General features: G+C 39.1%; 1 protein-coding gene and 1 long non-coding RNA gene across 2 annotated transcripts in view; both read left to right on the top strand.

Annotated features, from left to right (window-relative positions):
- Window positions 1-18,235, top strand: part of LOC135313276 (uncharacterized) — a 52,468-nt gene extending 34,233 nt beyond the window's left edge. The window contains exon 6 of the long non-coding RNA XR_010372896.1: window positions 16,382-18,235. This is a non-coding gene — a long non-coding RNA (uncharacterized LOC135313276). The remainder of the gene's footprint in view (window positions 1-16,381) is intronic.
- Window positions 18,236-20,872: 2,637 nt separating this feature from the next.
- The window catches only part of FHIP1A (FHF complex subunit HOOK interacting protein 1A), a 47,772-nt gene continuing 47,075 nt past the window's right edge, over window positions 20,873-21,569 (top strand). The window contains exon 1 of the mRNA XM_064449881.1: window positions 20,873-21,099. Coding sequence (XP_064305951.1) covers window positions 20,998-21,099 — 102 coding nt within the window. The 5' untranslated portion in view covers window positions 20,873-20,997. The remainder of the gene's footprint in view (window positions 21,100-21,569) is intronic.

The following is a 21,569-nucleotide window of genomic DNA, read 5'->3' as shown; positions in this document are numbered from 1 at the left end:
GTTAGTTCTGTGCCTGGATCTTTGTGCTTTGACTCTTAGGTTTCCTCTTAGTTGTTTTGAGTTCAGAGAGAGATGTGAAAAAACATGATTTGTGACCAACAAAAGAAGGGGCTACAGCTGCCAAAAATTTGGAAGAAATCCATCTGGTTGCAGGAGCTGACCTGAGCTGTCCCTTCGTTTTCTTGACCTGTCATTGATTCTGCCATTGCACATGATGAAGGGAAAATATCCATAGTGCAGGAAGTGCTTGATGTTTCCAAACTGCTTTATCCTCAGGTTGAGGATAGCGACTTACACAAACCACTCAGATCCCTGCCATCATCTCCCACTTGGAGGATGTGGCAGACAGTCACCCAGAATATCGCACCTCTCTCCTAGCTGTAAATGTGTTGACTGTTGAAGAACTACAGACTTCTGAGTGTGTCATAGTTACTTCTGAATATTTCATGTGCACTAGCTCTTTTAATCCCACAATGTAGAATACTATTTTGGGAACGCAAGGTGCACTTAAATTAATTTAATGAGTATCCCAAAAATGTAATGCAGGAGGTAACTAATATCTGTTCTGGCCACAGTGGGTCAGCCTTATGTCCCATAAGTGGGATTATATTTTGTGCTGCTTTGCACAGGGATGGGGATGTGGAAATGTTTTTTAAATTAAACTTTTCAAGGTGTGTTGTTCTGCTATAGGCTGTAGCCTTTCTCTGTGCTTCTCTTTTTTTTTTTTTTTTTTTCCTTCAGTGCTGGTGTGTGGTTTTTTTTTTTTTATGGCAATAAATATAGCTGTCTAGCATTCAGTTTTTCAGCACATACTCTGCTCCTTAATGAATGTGATCATTTACACAGTGTCACTGTAGTATTGGCATGCTAAATAATTTAGTGAGCTGTGGCAGGTAGATAGCTCTGTGGTGTCTATGTTACTATGGCAATACATTTGCTTAATGTAAATATTAGTCATTCTGACCATATGAATCTCAGGGCTTCTGACATTATTAGCTGTGTTCGGGAGGTGGGAATCTGCGTATCCGAAAGAAAAGTTGTTCTGAAAATATTAATAGTTTAAAGACTAATTTCTTTTTTTCATAATTCCTTCAGCTCTCTGACTGAGCTACATAATCTATTGATTGTAATGAACAGAGCAGAACATTTCTCCTATTTCTTTATCATGGTTGTAATGCAGCTCTATTATAAAGAAATATATAACTGTATTCTGATCCTCTAAAAATTCAGCCAACTGAAATGAAAGGAAATAGGATCTTGAGATCCATCAACTTTGCTCTTGGTTACTGAGTCAAGGAAGTTCTGGAAGCACAAGAAATTAGATCAGACTTGGAAGAAAAATTCCTGGGGTATTAGATGTAATTCCATGGCTTGAAAATGAAGCGAAGCGTGAGAGTATCTTCTGCCCTCTTTGTGGATACCACCAGGTATAGAACCACTTAAGAAATCCCTCATTTGTCAGAAAATTAATGCATAAGCAATATGTTAATGAAGCTTGTTTCTTAAATGTTTATGTAGATGGTTTTCTAGTCCATTTTTTGTGGAGCATTTCCAGGGAAGAGGAACTACCTTCTACAAAGTCTTGTCTTGAAGGCCAGCTTATTCCTGACTGTATGAACTATTCTTTGCCTGTTATGATCTGCCAGCACTTTTGAGGCAACAAATAGAAGTGGTGAAAGAATTAAATAATTCACCCTTTCTAAGTGTGATATGGCGTCCCAATTCATCAGTTGATAGTCTGTATAAAACTTCAGTCACTTCGATCCACAAATGTTGAAAGTATGTCAGTACTATTCTAGCATTTCTGTACTGTTTTAAACCTTTACTTGTTAAACTGCTGAACTTAAGATCCATGTTGGAAAGGAGATTTGGCTGGAATGTGCTTCCTGCCACCATGTTTAGAATTGTCCCAAAGCTTTCTGCCAAACATCTGTAATGCAGGAGAAAAAAGCATAGTAAGTAGTGAATGATGTCTTTAATTATTTGTAAAGTAGATGATACTGGAGGGTTCTGTGTGCTGCAGTCTGACATCAGTGCTCAGCACCTATCTGTGTTTGGCCCACTAACTGTCAAAAAAGGAAAGAATAAAAAATGCAGTAGTAGCCAAGCACAGACTTCCAAATTCTTTGTATTTCACAGAAGAGTCTGTGCTGGACTTGCATAAGTGTTCTTTATTTTTCCTATCTATGAGATGAAAAGACTTCTGCTGTCAGTGCCTGCATGTAAGGTAAAGCTCCATACTGGACAGGAATATAAACTAGAGTTGTTAGTTACCTTTCCATGGCACTGTTGCTCACAAATGGTAGTCTGGAATTCAAGTTAACCTAGGAAAATTAATTATTTACCACTTATATCTTTTCCTGAGAAGGCTGCCTGTGGGAATACAGTGCTGCTGTCTGTCTCTTTTAAAAATATAATATGCTTTAGATGCATCTGTTGTTTATAGATGCAGGGAAGTATTGAAGCATTTAAATTCAGAATACATACCAAGTATTAGCATAGTTGAAAGAGTAATTGGAGCAGCTTCTCTGGTTATTCTTTTTGCAAACAAACCATACTCATAAAATGGCTTGGGAAAAGCCACATCTACTGCAATTACTGAAGGAAAAAGACTGCAAAACCACTTTCTCCTCTGTGGAAAGAACCTGTGTAGAGAGAGGAGCTCCTGCAGAATCAGGCTGGCAGGATTTTCCCTTAGGGAAAGAGGCTTGATGGTTCTGCTTTTCCAAACTCAGAAGCACCCATTTTCAAGACAGATTGTTGGGCGGGATCCTCCGAGCACTCAACAAACCCTCCTTTCCAGGTTTGGTTTCAGGACCTGATGCATGGCATAGAAACCATGTGAAGAGCGTAGTGGGTTCTTTTGACATAACTCACGCTACCAGTAGCTGAAAGGGTCTGGTGAAGCTTATCCAGTTTGGCAGCTTTGTAGCACTAGAACCTGCCACTGAAGTGGACTGCTCTCTCTTTGTTTCTTTCTTTCTTCCTTCCTTTCTTTTTTTTCTTTTTTTTTTTTTGTGCCTGCCTACAGCACAGGCTGGTGGATACCAGCGTATACCCATGGATTCCTATAACCAGAAACGCAGTGGAGTGCTTCACATCGAGCCATATTCCTAATCTGTTTCTGAGCTCCACTGTATTTCTTTGCTTGTACTGCTGAAATATGACATGCCTATGCTTAAAGCTAGGCTGAAGAAAGTGGAATGGATTATATTACGAGCTGAATGTTTAAATTCGGTGATAAATTGAAAGAAACAAAAGTGCGTTCCAAAAAGCAGTTGCATTTAATGCTTCACACATGATTTGCTCAGCTAGTTTCTTTTATTGTCACACTGTAAGTGCCTTTTCACTTCTCCCCACAGAAGAAAAAATTCTGGTAGTTCTGCAGTGCCTTTTTTATGTGCGTAATGAATATTTGCTTTTGAGTATTACCTTACCAATAAGAAGTGGAGTTGTTCTATCTATCGTGGTTTTATGCTTTTTTTTTTTTTTTTGTCATTCTTTTTCTATATTTTACTTTGAAAAGGTAAAGGTGGCTGCTGTGCGGTCCCGTACTTCCCATGGCTCTCCTCATGGAAGGAGAGCTGGTGCCATTCTTGTGTTGGGATGGGGAGCTCCCACAGCAACTGTGCATTTTAAGACTGTGCTTACCAGAAATTCTTTTTGGACTGGCACGTGTGAGTCCTAACACAGGTTACTGTTGATCCACAGATAGCTGTTTATCCCCTTCTTTCCATGGCTGTCACAGGGCAGATACATTGCAGAGATTAAAATAGAAAGAATGTTATGGTCCTTGTCCTCTTATGTTATCCTTAAAAATGATCGTTGTCCATTTAAGTGCTCATGTTAGATAGATGTGGCATAAAAACCATATAGGATAGTGTAAGGCCTAAATTGTGTTTTCAGTAGCCTTTTTAGTAAATGGTGGGAGTTTTTTATAATATGTGTAGTTTTGACAGAAGATGGTGAAAAAGGTGAGTAAAAACAAATAAATATGGTCTCCAGGCTTTTGTTGTTAATTTTGTCAGTACCTCAGTGCTTTTTCTGTTAGGGATTAGAGAGTATATACTAAGTGTAATGTAATATATTGTAGATACAAAAATACTGGTCACTTAATCCTTACTGTTACTGTAATAAGACAAGCACTGTTGAAATCATGGTAACAAGCAATGTTTACCTGCCTGTTGCTTTGTGAGAACATGGCTTTGGGCTTTCAGAAGGGTCAGGAAAAAAGTGCAGAAGGCTAGTGCTTTCTCACAGTGTGAGCTCTATGGGTGTTTATTTCCCGATGCAGAGCACTTAACTTCAGAGCTGCAGCAATGCTAAAGGATGTGATTCTAACATGCTCCTTGGCTATTGTACTTTAATGCCACTCAGCATTATAATTAGCTTTACTAGACATTAATAAATGGGTTTAATATTCAGACCATGGTGTTGGATATATGTGTGCCAATGAACCTTATCAGTGGAGCAAAATGTAAATTTTAACTCGTTTATCTCATTAGCCTTTAATAAGGCTGTGCTTCGCAAATCATGGCTGCATCATCTGCTGATTATATCCTCTGATCTGCTAGGCAAAATAACACTCTAATAATAGCCATACATTGTATGAAATCCTCCCACTGGTGTTCTGAAACACTTAATGTATTTTTTTCCTTCATTTAGAGGGCCTTGATTGTGTCTTACCTTTTCTGTGCAGTGCCAAAATATAGAAATGAAGGTAAGATGAAAATTCATTTCTTGTAGGCCCTGGACTTAGAAACATTTTGCCAAGTAGGAGTTTCTGATGAGGGCCATAAGTGTGTGTTGTCCAAGTGTGGTGCGTAGGGACTCAGAGTTTTCTGGGCAGTTAAAACAGTCAGGCTGTCAACTGAATAATGGTGACTTGCTGCTTTAATAATAATCAGAGCTCTCCAAAAGTCTGTTGCTCTCATCTTATGGGGGAAACTGAGCTGAGTGATTTGCCTGAGGCTCACATAAAAGGGAAGAGAATTGGAGGAGAACGTTAGGTCTCCTGGCTTGAACTCTTGCATGTAGGCAATTACTACTGTGGCTCGTGATGATGATTTTGTCCCCAGTGTGCTATTCAGAGCAACTAAGAGAGGAATTTAACAGATTTGAGGGAATTCTTCCAGCAAGTCCAATTAATCCTTTCCCACCAAATTGCTCGTACAGTCTTGTCTAAGTCTAAAGAAACTTGTTCAATCCATCTAGAAAATTTCACCTTTTGAAGGTTTCCCAATAAATGTCTGTAAAATTCAGTGATTGTGAGTGAACACTGTTGGTTCCAGTGTCTGAGACAAAACTCCACTTGTAAGCTGCTTTGGTTCAGGTTTGCTTTGTGTGGCCTTATTTTGGAAAATTTACACAAATCTTCTCAGGTTGAGTTCTTTAATGATTGCACTTCTTTCTAGATATCTGTAAAATGGTCTATCATTAAAGAATCTGTTGTTTAAGTAGCTGCTAGAGATGCAAGGTGAATCTCTTCTTACCATCCCATGTTAAAATTATACTTACAACCCTTTGTAGTACTCTGAGGGATGTGAGATGGGACAGCTGCTGTTGCACTGTATTTTAATAGCAATAGCTACAGCCCTTGTGGGTCCATATTACCCACAGTCATGCTTATGGTGGTAGGTTTACTATGTTAGTAGTCATCCGTTACAGTACTGTGTTTTATTTTTCACCTTGATCTTACTGAGTTGGTAGATAGATACACTGTCGTAGGGAAAACTCAGATTTTTCCCTTCTCAGAGAAAAACGCAGGTCTTGGCTCCCAGTCCTGCTGAGTTAGAGGATGGAGACGCACTGCCACAGCCCCATCTGCACATGTTGAATCTAGCAGGTTTGAATTTTCAAGTGTTGGCAACTTTGAGGACTTGTTCTTTCCAATTATGTTGATTATGGTGGTATGCTTAATTGCAAGTGGATGCGCTTTTGGTACCGGCGCTCCTGAAGAGAGGTTTTCTACCATCCATCATTAATTTGTCATTAGTCATATAAGTTTGGTTTAGCAGTGACTTACTGATAACATCATTTATTTTCAGTTAGTTTTTCAGTGCAGATGCTTGATTGTATGCAAATTCTCCCATAATGTCAATGAAGGGCCTCCTGGGACATTTCTGTGACTCTCAGCTCTGGAGGTTAACATCCTTCAGAGTACAAGTATGCTTGAGATCAGCAGGGGTATCTGAATGCTGGCTAGCGAAGAGACGGTGTATTCCGAAACAGTGTTAAAGTGCTTTATTATTGGAGTGTCTATGGTATGAATTACAAGGCAAGGAGAATGGCATCTGTGGGGAGAGGTGGACTGGAGGATAAAACAGTAACATGTGGAAAAACATAAAACAGAGTACAGAGATGGCAATATATGTGGCGACAATAGAAATACTGCAAGTTTTGTTTCAGCAGAGGGATAACTGGTAAATGATGTAATAGTTTTGCATTTACTAGAGTACCTTCATAAATCATATATCAAAAAACCCCCGATTTGACATATGCTTTCTGATTCTTGTAGCTTATTTCCCCTTTTAAATGAAGGGTTGGGGAAAAAAAAAAATCATAGATTTGTAATTCAGTGTCAAGTACCATGTCCTCAGGAATAAAGTTGGAGGTTTTACTTCAAAACATGCTGTGGTTACAACTGACTAACGTTGAAGGCCTGTGTGTACAGACACATTTTCTCATGCCTTTTCAAGCTCTTCCTGCCTCCAGCTTGTGCCTCTCCTTTGGGCTGCTGCAAGGATTGGTATGTCGTACATGACTCTGTGTAAGGCTCAGTTTGCAATTTTGGATAGCACATCTATTGCCAATTTTTAAGAAGATCATAAAGATGAATTGAAAAATTTGGGATGAGGGGAAATGGGAGAGAAGAGGTGCTGGATTTCAGGCATGGCAGGTAGGAGTACCCCCAACTACTTAAAAAAAAAAAGAAGAAAAAGGGTATTGGTGTATTGTAGTTTCTGCAGCTCCAACAGCCTCAGACAGGAGGACAATAGTAGAAGTAAGAAGCAGCAGGGTTCTCAGAGACATGCAGAGACACTCCCCACTTTTGGAGATGTTCAGGCAGGAACAAGAACAACCTATTGATGGGTGGAACCTGTGCTTTCCCAAGCCTGTAGAAGCCTCTTTAGTTGTTACAAAATTAGATGGGAGAGGTTGTGGTTTGACTTTCGGTTATCTGTACCAAGAAGCATTCCTGCTAGGGCTGACATCCAACTGTCTTCTTTACTAGGCTTTCAGTATTCAACATTAAAAAGTTTAAATAGTAATTAAATATTATTTCTTACTAACTTCTGATATTTTACCCCATGTTTTAGTAGATATTGTTCTCATGCAAAATTTGTGAGGTTCCATGTTTTTCAGAGCACTCCCTTTATATGATATATAGTCTTTGTTTGCAATTCGGAAGGAGCTGTTGTTTACCTTCTTTCACCCTCCAGGGCATGAAAGTTGCTAGTTTATCTTCATTCCTCCCTGGACTAGAAAGACACCTGTATTTCTATTAATGTTTTCCCAAAGGTTCAAAGGCAAGACTGAAAAAAATATTTTACAGAATTGTTATGAAAGTGTCAGATTACCTGGACCTTTTTTTAAAAAAATTGTTCCCTTGATTATTTAGCAGTTTCTGTTTTGCATGCTGGCGACATGTCTGAGACGTGTTGTATGGACTATAGAAGTTTCTTTTTTGCCAGTGTATTCATATGTCTTATTATCCAGGCAAAGGTAGTCACAAGAATGGAAGATACTGTAATGTCATTCAGTTTGCAATTGCAGAAGACTAGGTGGTGTAAGAGCGTAACATATTTTCGTAGTAGAGTAGCCTTGTGTTATGAGATCAGAGATGAAGAATTAATTTCTACTCTGCATAATGGACAACTCAATGCTGTTTACATGACACACATAATTTTATTCCTGAGAAAGCTGGAGGAGCTTAGAGGGAAAAACATCTACCACCTGTGTAAAATGCAATGAAACTAAATACAAATGGAAGTATAAATTCAATAACATGGGGGTTTTTCTTTGATTTGGCTTTTTATGCACTAAACATAATAAAAATGCCAACAATCCACTTTGGATTTTGCTGTTTACTACCACGTGTATTAAAAACAAAAAATTCAACATGCATATAGAAAGCCATAATTCGTCAAAGTCCACTCAACTTGCAAATCTGTACTAATGTTTTTTAAATAAGGGTGTCACTGCAGGAGAAGAGGTTGGTTTTTCATGGATCTGTGCTTGCAGATGGGGGAAGTGTTATTTCACTGAGGTTCTTGACTTTGCAATTAATTAATTAATCAATCTTGACTTTGCAACTAATATAAAATGATTCTTCAACCTCTGCTTGTCTGCTGTCAGTTGGAATAAAGAGAGAGAGGGAGAGCAGCATTTCAGTGCAGTTTCCTGTGAGACCAAATACATGGGGTTGTGTTTGTTACGGGAACAGGGGGCTGGAGGGACAGGATAGGATTTTGGAAAGGAGTGCTTGTTTTGCCTTTTTTCCCTTTTCTTCTCTCTCATCCCTGTTCTTCAGTGAACAGTGTGCTGTAGTGATTTGTGGGTCTCCTCTTAAAACAGTAATGTTTATTCAGTGGTTTTCCCCAGATTTGGAAATTGACAGTCATAAAAGGGAAATGAAAAGGGATTTTGCAGGTGCTTTTCTCTTTGCCAAGCCTGGAACATGATTTAGGACAAAGGGAGTTCACTAGCTTCTGGAGCTTTCTCCAAGCTAAACTGCAAATGTCTGATGCAAGCAATACTGGTTCACAAAGTGTTCTGTTCTTATTTTTTAAAAGAAGGAAGAAAAGACCACAACAATCACATTAAAAAGTGTCAGTCCACTAAAGATAACATTTTATCACAATCCCCACCTAATGTCAGGTGATACATAGTGCATAGAGTGAGATATGAAAATGACCTTTCAGGTTTTAGTAGCTCGTTAAGTTTACTAGGTTTGAGAATTCATTTGTGATGGGCTTCTGCCATCCTAAGTGCAATGAAACAGTTGTCCTGAAGCTGTGAAACAATATGCTTTTGCTCGTTCCCTTCGTTCATTAGTTCATTGTGTCACTAACAAGTTATTACTTTGGAGTGTAGGAAATAATGTTGACTTGGTGGATAGGTATCTTGGGGTAGTAATTCTCTCTAAAATGAGTAGTTTCAGTTAATCATGTACAGAAAGATAAACGACAGATTCAAGTCATCTAGTCAATTATTATAGTCCATGAACTATAATGAACATATTGAGAAGTGTGAGAGGGTTTTATTGTGTGATAGATAGCTACCTAAATTCATATACAGTTATAAAACCATTGTTTTTCAAGGAAAAAAACCCCAACTTTGTATTATGAATGAAGCCCTGGGAGGAGAAATAAATATGCATCTGGAGTAAGGATTATGTTAACAACCACCCAATATCCATTCTATACCTAACAGTTTTAATTTTATGGCGTAGTCTGTCCTTTTCTGGAGCTCTTAATTTGAAAGAGGCAGATAAAGAGAAGTAACGTGTGCATGTGGACAAGGGAGAGGAATTCCATCTGCAAAGTGGAAGTTCTTTTCTTAGTGAAAACTTGGTGACAGTCCTCTGGGGAAGCTTGTTGGTTGTTTATTGATCAAGTAATCAGCATAATCTCAATGGTGTGTTACTACCCATTTGTGTGCTTGAACTATATTTAGAACCTGAAGAATCAACTGACAGTTTGGAAAAAAATAAAGAAAAATGTTTATGGCTTCTTTATCATGAAACGTGGATTGTTTAGGATATGTGTGCATTTGCATTTTATTGTGGATTAGTGCTGAAAGCATACACGTCTTTTTTTAATGTCACTTTGTAGACTTAGGAACATTATTCCTGGGCTTCTTACGCTTATTAAAATGAGTAATTTGACATAGTGTACAAATCACTTGAAAAATGTTCTTACATATTATTGCTGTAGCCATAAAATATATAGCTTAATCTTGTTTTCTGTAATCTACATATGATAATTGCAGGTGTATTGGTAACTATTTTCCTAGACCATCTTTCTCTTGGGAAAGCAGTATTTCCTATTCTGTATGCTAGTGTTCTGAAAACAGTTTTAAATCTGCAGAGTATAGAGTCTTCCACTGCTTTGCTGGTCTCATTCATCTTCCTGTCAGGAAGGTTTTCTAGATAGGCAACTTAATAATTTCCTGTGAATTTATTTTATACTTTTAGCTATAGATACTGTTTCAGCTTTCTAAAAAAAAACAAACCAAAAACCACACACCCAAAACTTTAAAAAAGAAAAGAAGTTCCATTTACTTCAGCATCATGATTTCAAGAAGCATGTGGTTTGCCTAAATTCTGAGCATGTTGGGGCCAAGTTTGTATGTCACATGGATGTCAGAATTATCTTGGAAAGTAAAATCAATATTGCAGATTGCATGGATCATTTTGATTTCTTTTTTCCACTAGCATAACTGGAACATAAAGTAGGTTTTGTTAAATGTCTGTTTTCTGATGTGTTGTTCCTTCCTGCTCCCGGATAGTGATCAATTTAGAAATAAACCCTGTACAAATTCTCAGTAGAGATGGGGAGGTTGGCAACAACTATTTTTTTCCAATAATTCACTTCAATTATGACAAAATAAAATTCCTAGTGTAGTCGCAGCAACTGATATCTGCAATTCCCCTATAAATCAAGGAATGGAAGTTAGGTTTTGTTTAGTGACATGTGCTATGCCCTTTGGGGTTGTTCTCTTTCTCTTTGAAACTTGGTATGAAAGGATATTCACAGTAGAAAGTTTTAAACTGAGTTTTGTTTTGCTTGTAATCCCTGTCTCATGCAGTACAACAAACACTTTGGTCTGTGGTCCTTGGACATTTTAATGATGTGGTTTTCTATGGAAACATGCTTTCCTTGGGTCAGCAGTTTTGGTGGTGATTTGGGAACAAACCAGCAAAGTTAAAGCCTGTGAACTGATTTCAGTTCGATTTGATGACATCTGCCTTCTTCAGTATATAAGTAGAAACGAACTTTTCTGAGCTGCTATTTTTAATGTTTGGTTTTGTTGTTTGGGTTTTTTTTTTTTTAGTTTAGTTTAAGATTTTAATATTCCTTCTGTAGCAGTTGCCTGCTAGTAGCAGTCATACTGTGCCTGAGTGCTGCTAAGAATAGAGATATCTATCTTGCATTTTAAGAACCCTAGCTGCTATTTTATTCTTAAGTTTTCAACCGACATAATCTGTGTTTTGAACCACTGACTATTACTGAATTGTTGCCTTTCTGTAGTAGACCAAATGTGAGGAGATCAAATACAACAGAGAAACAAGTCTATGATATTCCTTATATCTCTCTAAAAGGAACAAGTCATACCACTAGAATAGCAACCTTACTTTTTCCCCTCCCTAGCTTCAGATTTATGACCTAGGGATATGAATGTGTAGTTCATTTCTCCTGGGACTTTGCAAGAGTAACTTCAGTGATTGTATGCTCTTGAGTTCCAGTGAAATTGCCTGTGTGCAAATGCATGCAGTAGATGAACATGCCCTGTAGTGTATCAGGTAAATAGAGCCCTCCTTGAGGAGGTCAAGGTGTCTGTCAGGTATTCTGCTATGTTTAATTACTGTTTTCTTGAGCAATCACTGCCATTTCTCTCGCTTTGGTAACATGCCCTTTGATGAATCATCTTTGCTGGTTAGCTGTATACCTTCTTAGACCCACTGTGTATAATTTCAGCCTTAACCCACCAATGCTTTTTGGACCATACTGCCTACCTGGCCTTTCTGTTCTTTCATTTTGGCTGACACATGCAGCAGAAGTCTCTGAAGGCTTGGGATTTGGCTTAGCCTGTGTCGCAGTGCATAGGCTGCCAGTGAGAGTTGATCCCATTGCTGGCCCTTGGAGCGTGCACGTTTATGCTGTTGCAGCACTGCTGAATTGGGGCTGTCAGGTGAGCCACTTACCTGGGGGGGAGAAATTGCCCATTTATGTGTCTGGAGAACCAGGTATGTATTTAACGCTGTAAGTTGGATCCCCTAACTTATAATACCATGGGGTTACATAGGTCACAGGAAGAGGTTAGTGGTATCCCAATTAGTTGTCTGAGCTGATGTGTATCTATACCTGAGTAGTGTAGCTCCCCAGAGATTTCAGGAAAGATGAATTGTGTTTTTTAAGTGCAGCAGGCTGACTGTAGATGGGACAAGAAGTTTTTTTTTTGTCTCATTATAAAACATATTGTGTGTAGTTTCTCTCATGAGATAGATCTTGTTAGGCAGTCTCTGTGGGGACAAATCACAAGACGTTCTTACTTTCATGTTAGCAGGTTGGATTAAATTGTGTTTGATGAGAACAGATTGATACTTTGATTAACTACATTGCTTTACAATTTGTGGTGACTTGTTCTCCGTTAGGCTTTTAAGCAGATAGCTTTATCAGTGTAAAGCATATCTTCTCCCACCCACACACGGAAGGCATAGTGTCGTTGCAGATACTGGGTGGAAAAGATAGATTCAAGAAAGCTGACTAAATGTGAAATGTTCGCTTGAGGTAGACAAAGGATGGGGCAACTGGCAGACTGCACCATTGAAACGTGAAAGAACAAATGAAGAAGGAGGATAATTGTTAATGTACTTTAAGCTGTTCTTCTAGTAATCTGCTGCAGCTTTCTTGCTAGTAGAGCTTCTGAGGGTGAGTAGTAATTGACCAAAAAAGAGGATCCTCTGATGCACTAGCTTTTAACCACTGACATTTTCTTAGTTGCCTACCACAGACCGACTGCTCTCCAGTGAGCAAGCAGTAATCCTTCTGCATTCTGGTGGTGAATGTATTGGATCATTGAGGGTAGGGGTGTGACTGTTCTTCAAATGCTTTGCTTTTGTAGCAAAATTTACCACAAGTGGGATGAATTCTTTCCTTTGAAAGGATTGATGTTTTCCTTTGAAACACTCTTGTTAATAAAATTTAAACCCTCTCCCTGATCATAGTCCCTAAAGAAAAGCTGACAAATTTATGCAGAAGGCTTTCTTTCAAATCAAAAATAAGCCCTGAACAAGGTCTCTTTTAAGCTGGAACTAAGTTGAGGCATGCTAAAATTTGCCACTTACTTTTCTCCTACCCTCCCTCATCCACTTATCAGAGAGTGCAGAGACATGATTGCATAGCTATGCATAAGACCATATAATTTCCCTCTGCTTCTTTGAAGTTGTCTAATTTCAAGCCCCTTTATGCCACACTGATCCATGAAAATATTTTGATATATCCTGTTTCTTTCACTACCATTGAGGCTTCTTTTCCATCTCTCCATTGTTTCTTGTGTACCTGGACTGACAGGGTGGAAAGCTTTGGCTGTTAGAACAGAAGCATACAGTATCTGATAACAGAGGTATGTTTGCGTTCAAGAACTGTTGGAGAACACAGCATCTTAGCGTTTCAACAGAAGATGACCTTGATAATTAAATTGCAGAGCCTCGCAGTGTATTTTGTCTGCCTTACTGTATTAGACAGCATATCTTTTGTCTGTATATTGCACATTTCCTGGGAAGCCCCAGTCTTGCAAACTTCTGTGTTACTTTTTTAAAATTTAAAGTGAAGGTTTTGAAAAGAGATGCTTCGGTGGGAGTGAACGTCACAAGGGATTCTCTGCTAGGCTGGTCTTCCAGCAGTAGAATAAGCACTTCTGTTGACTAGGGAGTTCAGCCCTGTAATCAGCCGTGGAAAAAGTGTTGATGATTTAGAGACTTCTGAAGGAAAACTGAAAGCAGATATCTTCCATGAGTCCAGTGACTGGGTCTCAATCTCATCATTAATCTAAAGATACTCAGTGCAATTGTGGACTGCTGCATTTTTTTAAACTGGAAATAGGTTGAATTGTGCTAAAGTTTTCTGCTTTTTTCCTCTCGTTCTCACTCACTTATCAGAGACATCACAGACATGATTATAGACCGATGTATGGGACTGTAACTTTGTCTGCTGCTGCTTAGGGAGAAGGAAGATGATTTTTAGCATGTTTGTATACGCAACAGTCAACCAGATTGGCAGGAAAAAAATGCCACCCAACTAACCAAGCCTGTTTTGAAAGGTATTTAATATGAAACCAACAAAGTTTATGTAGGTGCAAATTAGTTGTCTAATTTCAAAGCTGTTGTCCAGTTACAGAAAGAATATAGGAAGATCTTAGGGAAGATAGTGACTTGTCTCTTTGAACGTCGGCTCCTCATGTGTATGATGTATACGCTGGTGCTTCTAGTTCCACATGGGGATTAAATGTATAAACCCCTGGTGGCAGGGGCAGGTACCTCATGTAGGAGAGGCAGGATTAGAGACAAAATTGTTGTCAGTATAGACAATTGAAATAGCCTATACTATACTAATAGAATAGGTGGGATGAGTGGACAGTGAGGTGGACAGAGAACTGGCTCAACAACAGAGCTCAGAGGGTCGTGATCAATGGAGCAGAGTCTGGCTGGAGGCCTGTAACTAGTGGTGTTCCCCAGGGGTCTGTGCTGGGTCCAGTCCTGGTCAACATATTCATCAATGACCTGGACAAAGGAACAGAGTGTAACCTCAGCAAGTTCACTGATGATACCAAGCTGGGAGGAGTGGCTGATACACCACAAGGCTGTGCTGCCATCCAGCGAGACCTGGACAGGCTGGAGAGCTGGGCCGAGGGGAACCTGATGAAATTCAAGAAATGCAGGTGTAAGGTCCTGCACCTGGGGAGGAACAACCCCATGCACCAGTACACGCTGGGGGCTGAACTACTGGAAGTAGTTGGGAAGGACCTGGGAGCACTGATGGACAGCAAGCTGACCATGAGCCAGCACTGTGGCCTTGTGGCCAAGAAGGCCAATGGCATCCTGGGCTGCATTAAAAGGAGTGTGGCCAGAAGATCGAGAGAGGTCATCTTCCCCCTCTACTCTGCCCTATTGAGACCACATCTGGAGTACTGTGTCCAATTTCGGACCCCCCAGTTTAAGAAGGACATGGAACTGCTTGAGCAAGTCCAGCGGAGAGCTACTAAGATGATCAGGGGACTGGAGCATCGCCCATATGAGGAAAGGCTGAGAGGCCTGGGTTTGTTCAGCCTGGAGAAGACTGAGGGGGGATTTCATAAATACCTATAAATATCTAAGGGGTGGGTGTCAGGATGATGGGACCAGGCTGTTTTCAATAATGTTCAACGACAAGCCAAGGGACAATGGGCACAAGTTGGAACTCAGGCAGTTCCACCTCAATATGAGAAAACAACTTCTTTCCTGTGAGGGTGCTGGAGCAGTGGAACAGGCTGCCCAGGGAGGGTGTGGAGTCTCCTTCCCTGGAAACATTCAAAACCCGCTTGGACGCGTTCCTGTGCCCCCTGCTCTGGGTGTGCCTGCTCAAGCAGGGGGGTTGGACAAGATGATCTCCAGAGGTCCCTTCCAACCCCTGCCATTCTGTGATTCTGTGTATATGTAAGTGGACTTGGCCCTGTAATAGGGTTAAATGTCTGATAGGTAAGATACAGTTGAATTGCAGAATGATTTCCCTGCTAAGAAAGTTTTGTTTTTGTGTGGTGGGGTCAAAATATTAAACTGAGCAGTGGTTTTTGAAAGTAGAATTTTGAATGGTCTGCAGGAGAGGTGTATTTGCACTTGTCAAGACTATCAAATGATGGAGTAATACCTTGATCAGGATTTAGCAAAGAAGAAAGGATAAATTATTGTAAAATTTTAACCATGAACTGATTAAAATAAACCATTACTTTTGTTCTTAGCGGCCCCTAAGTTCAGTTCTACCCATTCCTCCATGAATCTGTGTTTTATAAATCAATTTGTTTCTCACCTTTGGACTCAGAATGGTCAGGTTATTTGTCCTGTTTAATAGGAGTTAGTTTTACTATACAGGGAATAATGTGCTGTTGCATTTACTGTGGCACATTTGGCCTTGCAAAATAATCAAGAAAACCTCCTAATCTAGTAACAAAACCTGTTTCCACAGATATAACAGACATATTCTTTCTGCTACTGCTGTAACTACAGCATGCTAACTTTAGATTGATACATATTTTAAAATATAGTATCTCTTCCAATTCAATTACTTTTTAAAATAGGTATGCTGTTTTTAGGATCTACTCTGTGACCACTTAAGTTGTCAAAAGCTTTTTATGCTTTTTGAAATGGTATTACGGAGTTTAAAGTCTTTGAAGCCTACGCAATCTATTAGTATTTTGTATTACTAAGGAAATCCCAATATCCCAAGATGCTTTCCAAACTGGAAATATTTGCTGCCTTAAGGGAATTGATTTGATCTTAGAAACATTATTGCACACTGCAGTCTACTTGTTGCTGTCTTGTTACTTTTAAAGTAAAGATGATTAAACATCCATAGTATTTGCAGTTGTGAAGATAACGTCTGTGTTTTCTCACTGCTCTTAGATATCTGATCCAGCGCCTGGGCTAGATGAGAGTAAACTGAGCCCTCGTCAACTTAATGTTTGCCACAGGCAAGTTGTTTTCAGCTAATAACTTAAAGTTGGTATTTGTGTTCTTCATTTGATGCTTTCTACAGTCTGTTTATGACGACTTTGTGCAGTAGGAGTGAACGTTCAGAATGAACTGTTTGATTGAATTTTACTGAGATGTTATTGTTTGTCACCAAGGGATGACCGATCTTTTTCATGATTCTTCATTACTAACGGTGTACATGGCTTTAATCTTGTGACTGTATGTATGTGCTGTATACTGTTAGGTGCAGTTTTTGTTTAGAATACATAAATGCTGGAGATGAATTTGGTATTTTACAGTGTTTGTCAATCACATACTCCCAAAGATCATCTTCAAGCAATGGGGTAGTTTTTATGCATGTAATAACTAATACAGTAAATGGGGCAGGCAGCTCAGGGGAACCTTGCTGAAAGTTTCCTGTGGTTGGTAGATATTTCTAGAGTTGGCAACATTGAAAGCCCTTGCTGTTCTGATGTGTTGTTGTCTAACTCTGAAAAAGATCTGATTTGAATCAAAACACTGCAAGTTGTTAATGACCCATGTATCTGAGAACTCCCAGTGTCATAACTTGAGTTGCCCAAATTAGGATTTGGAAGTGGCAGGAAGCTCTTAAATATAGAATTGTAGATTTAGGTTGGAAAAGACCTTTAAGATCATTGAGTCCAACCATAAACCTAACAATGCCAAGTCCGCCACCAAACCATGTCCCTAAGTGCTATCTTGGATAAATAAGACCTTGTGGGACTTCATGCAGGAGATGAGGGGACACGCATGCTTGTCTTGGAGGTTTCTTTCACAGAGGCTGTATCTGTTCTTTATCTATGGTGGCTAGACTTAGGATATCCTTGTGCAGGAAAAGATGCCTATAGTACAAGTGCAGACTGTAGCAGTCATCTGCTTAGGCAGTAAGCTGTTAACAGAGGCAGGACTTGAGTGTTCAATAACATAGTGGTAGTTATAAATTCTTACGTAAACATCAATAACGAAGTAGCACTTTTGTGGAAAGTGAGCTTTCCTATTGTGCACATGCAAATGTAACAGTGGCTCTGCCACTGGATCTCTTGGCATCTCACTGTATTTTGAATGTGTGGTGAGAGATGTGCCTTTCCTGTTCACTTTAGGTCTTCTCATGGCTGCAGAAGAGTAGGACAATATTTCAGGAGTCTGTAATTACCAAAGCACCAGTACGGAACCTCTACCCCAAAAAAGTATGTTTAGAGAGCTACAGGACAGAAGTAGTTATTTAAAGGAGGGTCTGATGGGGAGGGAATGAGTGTTGTCTTGAAGTTTGTGGAGTAGAGTCTGAGGCTGGAGTAGGAAAGATGCACAAAAAAAGAAAATTGCAAAGGCTAGGTAGGATGGAGGATTACAACAGGTTAGAGGAGAAGAGAGGGCAACAGGTTAAATAGTTCAGAATTGCCTGTGTATGGTCCCTCCTAGAGCTTTGCGTGCATCTCAAGAGTCTTGCATCACTGATCTTTGATTACTTTTTTTAAATCAGTATTATTGAAGAAAGCCATAATTTATCTTACTGTTGTTTACTAGCTGAAATGGTGGAGGCTGATCAAAAGTTTCCGATTCTACTCTTGGGATCATACTGCTGTACTGCTCGTAGAATTTGTCATATGATATCTAGATGCATAATACCAGTTTCTTTTATTTAAATTCTTAAATGACATGCAAAGTCTACATTGAAACAAGCTCTAAACTGTAAAGTCAAGCAACTTGTAAATTCCACAGTTGAGCTTGCCTCTGGTTTATTAATAAAGTTCTCTTGCTGCACCTTATGATAGCATCTTTAATTACGTGATCACATCAGTTTTTCCAAAGCTGCTTGCTTCACTCTATGCACAGGACAGGTCTGTTCAAAGGGTGAATCAGGGCTGTGCAGTGAGAGACACTTTTGCCTGCAGGAGTCTGCTGAACTTTTACAGAAATGGGAAGATTTGTCTTTGAAGGAGAGGGCTGACAAAGAGGGAGCTGACAGGAAGTGGACAGGTGATCTGAAGAATATGTCAATTAAATATTCCTTTGGATTATTAGTATGGTATTAGACAAACTACTAAGAGCAGGCCCTTTCTAAATGGTCTTTAAGCATGCATCTTGTTTGCTGAGTGTTTTTTTGATAGAAATGTTGAGCGCTCAGAGCTGCGTGCAAAAGTCACCAGAAGCTGAGCATTGAACATACAGGATACCTACTTACCTACTTAAGTCAGTAATGATTAAAAAAACTCCAGATCCTGGCCTCTGAAGATGGGTTCTCAAACCCTCTTGCTACTATGATCTCTGATTTTTTGTTTCCCCCCCGGCCCTGTGCAGGAACATCAGTAATGTAGAAATAGTACTATTCATTTTTCCAGGACTGTTTATGAAACAGCAGTACACTGGTAGGTGCCCTCAAGTAAATGAGCACCTGAACCAAACTGTTGGGAAGGAGAATGCTTGACAGTGTAAGACCAGTGTGAGCCTGGAAGAGATAAGCAGGCGAGAAGTGTGAGTGGAGATGGGGGGCAAACAGTAGAGAGACTTTGATTCTGTTTTATAAGGGATTACTTCTGTTCCCAGCATTGGCTGACTCTGAGCTAATTCTCACTGGTTTTACATTATGCTCTCCAATGCATCTGGTTCCAGGTGGTTTATTATCTGGGGAGTAGCTTGTATAGAGTGCCAGCGTTCTGGAACTGGTGTTACCCAAGCAGATAAACCATCTAGGATTTATGCTGGCTTCCCTACATGTGGAATGCTTTATCTGCAGAAATGAACTAGATTGTTTTAATTGTATTGCATGAGTGTTTAGGAAATGCATCTTGTGTGCTGTAAAAAGCAAGGGTTGGGATAGAGGTTGGAGACCCTGATCATGCAGTTAAATCTCGTTGAATCTTGAGCATATGAATACACATAGATACAGGGAAATGCATAACCATCTTTTGATTTTTTGCTTGCCTCAGAAATCTTAAAGTTGTGTCCTGTGTGTTTTTGGACAATTTGAAAATGGCAAAAACTGCTGCTACTTTTGAGACAGGCTGTGTGCTTTGCTGTGCTAACAGTTTCAAGAATACAAGCAGAGCACAGATGCAGGGACAGAGGTGTCCACTGTGGAGAAAATATTTTTATCTTTTAAGAGATACGCAGAGAAATACCAACTATACTGGCAAAGAATTGCTAAATGAGCAGCGGCAACTTAGGGTACAAAAATTTCCTCATGTGTTTTGCTAAGGCAATGAATGCCCAGGAGTCTTGGGATCCAAATGAAGACTGGAGAAAAGGAGAGCACTTCAAAATTCAGTCTCTAATGAAAATAAAAATCTGCTGTGATTTCTGTGAGCTATTGGAACTTGTAGTGCATTTGCTGTTTTCCTAAACTCTTTAAATTCTTTGAATGTTGGTCTTGTGGAGGTTTGGTTTGGGATTTTTTTGTTGTTGTTGTGTTTTAGTTTTGGTGTGGGTTTTGTTTTTTGGTGTTTTTTTTTCCAGGTTTTGTTTTGTTTGTTTTAGTTTTTTTGCTACAGCCCAAAACTGAACTAAATTAAAAGCCTAGTTGGTTAGCAGAAACAAGAAGCTCATGGAGGGGAAAAAAAAAAAAAAGGAAGGTGGACCGTGTGACTTAGATATTGGTGCCTGAGGAATAATATGTTCTCTTAAGCCTCTCAAATATCTGGAAGATATCTGTCTTTGTTTCATTTTAACTTTCCCCTGCAGGTGTGCAACTACTTTAAAACTCAGATATCTAAGATATTAAATAATTGATGAAAAGAATGCTTCAGTGTTTGGTCTTATTCTCATAGTCCTTTAATATGACATCTCAATTTATTTGACTTTGGGTACATGAGGGTTTTATCTTTTATCATTTGTTTTTGCTTATTTTGGTATTGATACAGATGCATCCTTCTACTTGCATACAGTGTTCTACAGAACATGTTTTCAGCTGTTCATTATATGCTTTCTGACAGAAAATGTTAAGTATTTGTAATTGTGTCTATTCATAGAAATATTGTTTCAAGAAATAGAGAAATAACCTGTACATTTTTTTTCCTGTATAGCCTGTGCAATCTTAATTACTAAGCAACTCTAAAAAGAGACATGGTCAGACAGCAAAATTGTCATAATGAAAAACTAAAAATGTAGTGACATATGCATAAAATGTTTACTGCATGCGCTTCTGTTATGTTTGGTTGTTTCAGTAGCACCTTAATTCAGTCACTGACCTCAAAAGTTTGAGCATTAGAAACTATTATCATGAGGAAAAGGTAGAGAACATGGTCACATGCTTTAAAAAAATTTCACCCTCAAACTGAACTAAAGAAAAAAAGGTTTTAGTGTTCTCTAAGTATGTACTTTTTTGTTATACGCTGTAATTTGATGTGCATAGGTATATGTGTGTTTTGGTTTGCCCCCCCCCCTTTTTTTTTTAAACAGATTTCTGTGGATACCAAAGCTCAAAACATGGTAATGATCTCATCATGATGCTTGAACATCTGTAGCTAACTACAGGATTTTCAAAAGAAATCCAGCATGGCCTCATTGGATTGACCTTTGGAAAATTTATAATGTCCTCTGGAACCAGTATCAGCAGAAATCGGCAAGCTCCGAGCCTGCAGGGTGTTGACCCAGAAACATGCATGATAGTGTTTAGAACACACTGGGCACAGGTAATGTTAATTAGTTTTATTGATTTGAAGTAGGCTGCATTAACGGTCATTTGCTTCATTCTTACTTTTGGGAAAATCCTAAATTGCTCAGGAACAAGCATCTTCCATGCAGAATGTAGTAGATGACATGGAAACATTTTAAAACATAAAGGTAATTGACATTTTAAGCTATCATTACCCTTTACTAATCATACTTTAAACTCTAGATTTGCATCTAAAAGGAAGTGGTAGGACATGGTGATATCTTATGGCAGGCCTAGATTTTCTTACTGGCTTTCCTAGTAATTCACTGTGACGTGGACCTTGTTGCAAACTTCTGTGCTTCCTTTCCTTGGGCTAGGTAAGGCTCGCCTAGCTTTTGTAAAGTATGTTAGATGCATGGTGCAAAGCTGTACGCAGTGTTTATTATGGAGAGATGTAGATTATGCACTTCAGCATGTTCTAAAAATTGTTTCCATGTCATCAGGGTT

Source organism: Phalacrocorax carbo, chromosome 4 (genome assembly GCF_963921805.1).
Source record: "Phalacrocorax carbo chromosome 4, bPhaCar2.1, whole genome shotgun sequence".
In the NCBI taxonomy this organism is placed as follows: domain Eukaryota; kingdom Metazoa; phylum Chordata; class Aves; order Suliformes; family Phalacrocoracidae; genus Phalacrocorax; species Phalacrocorax carbo.
This window is presented reverse-complemented; position numbering and strand designations above follow the sequence as displayed.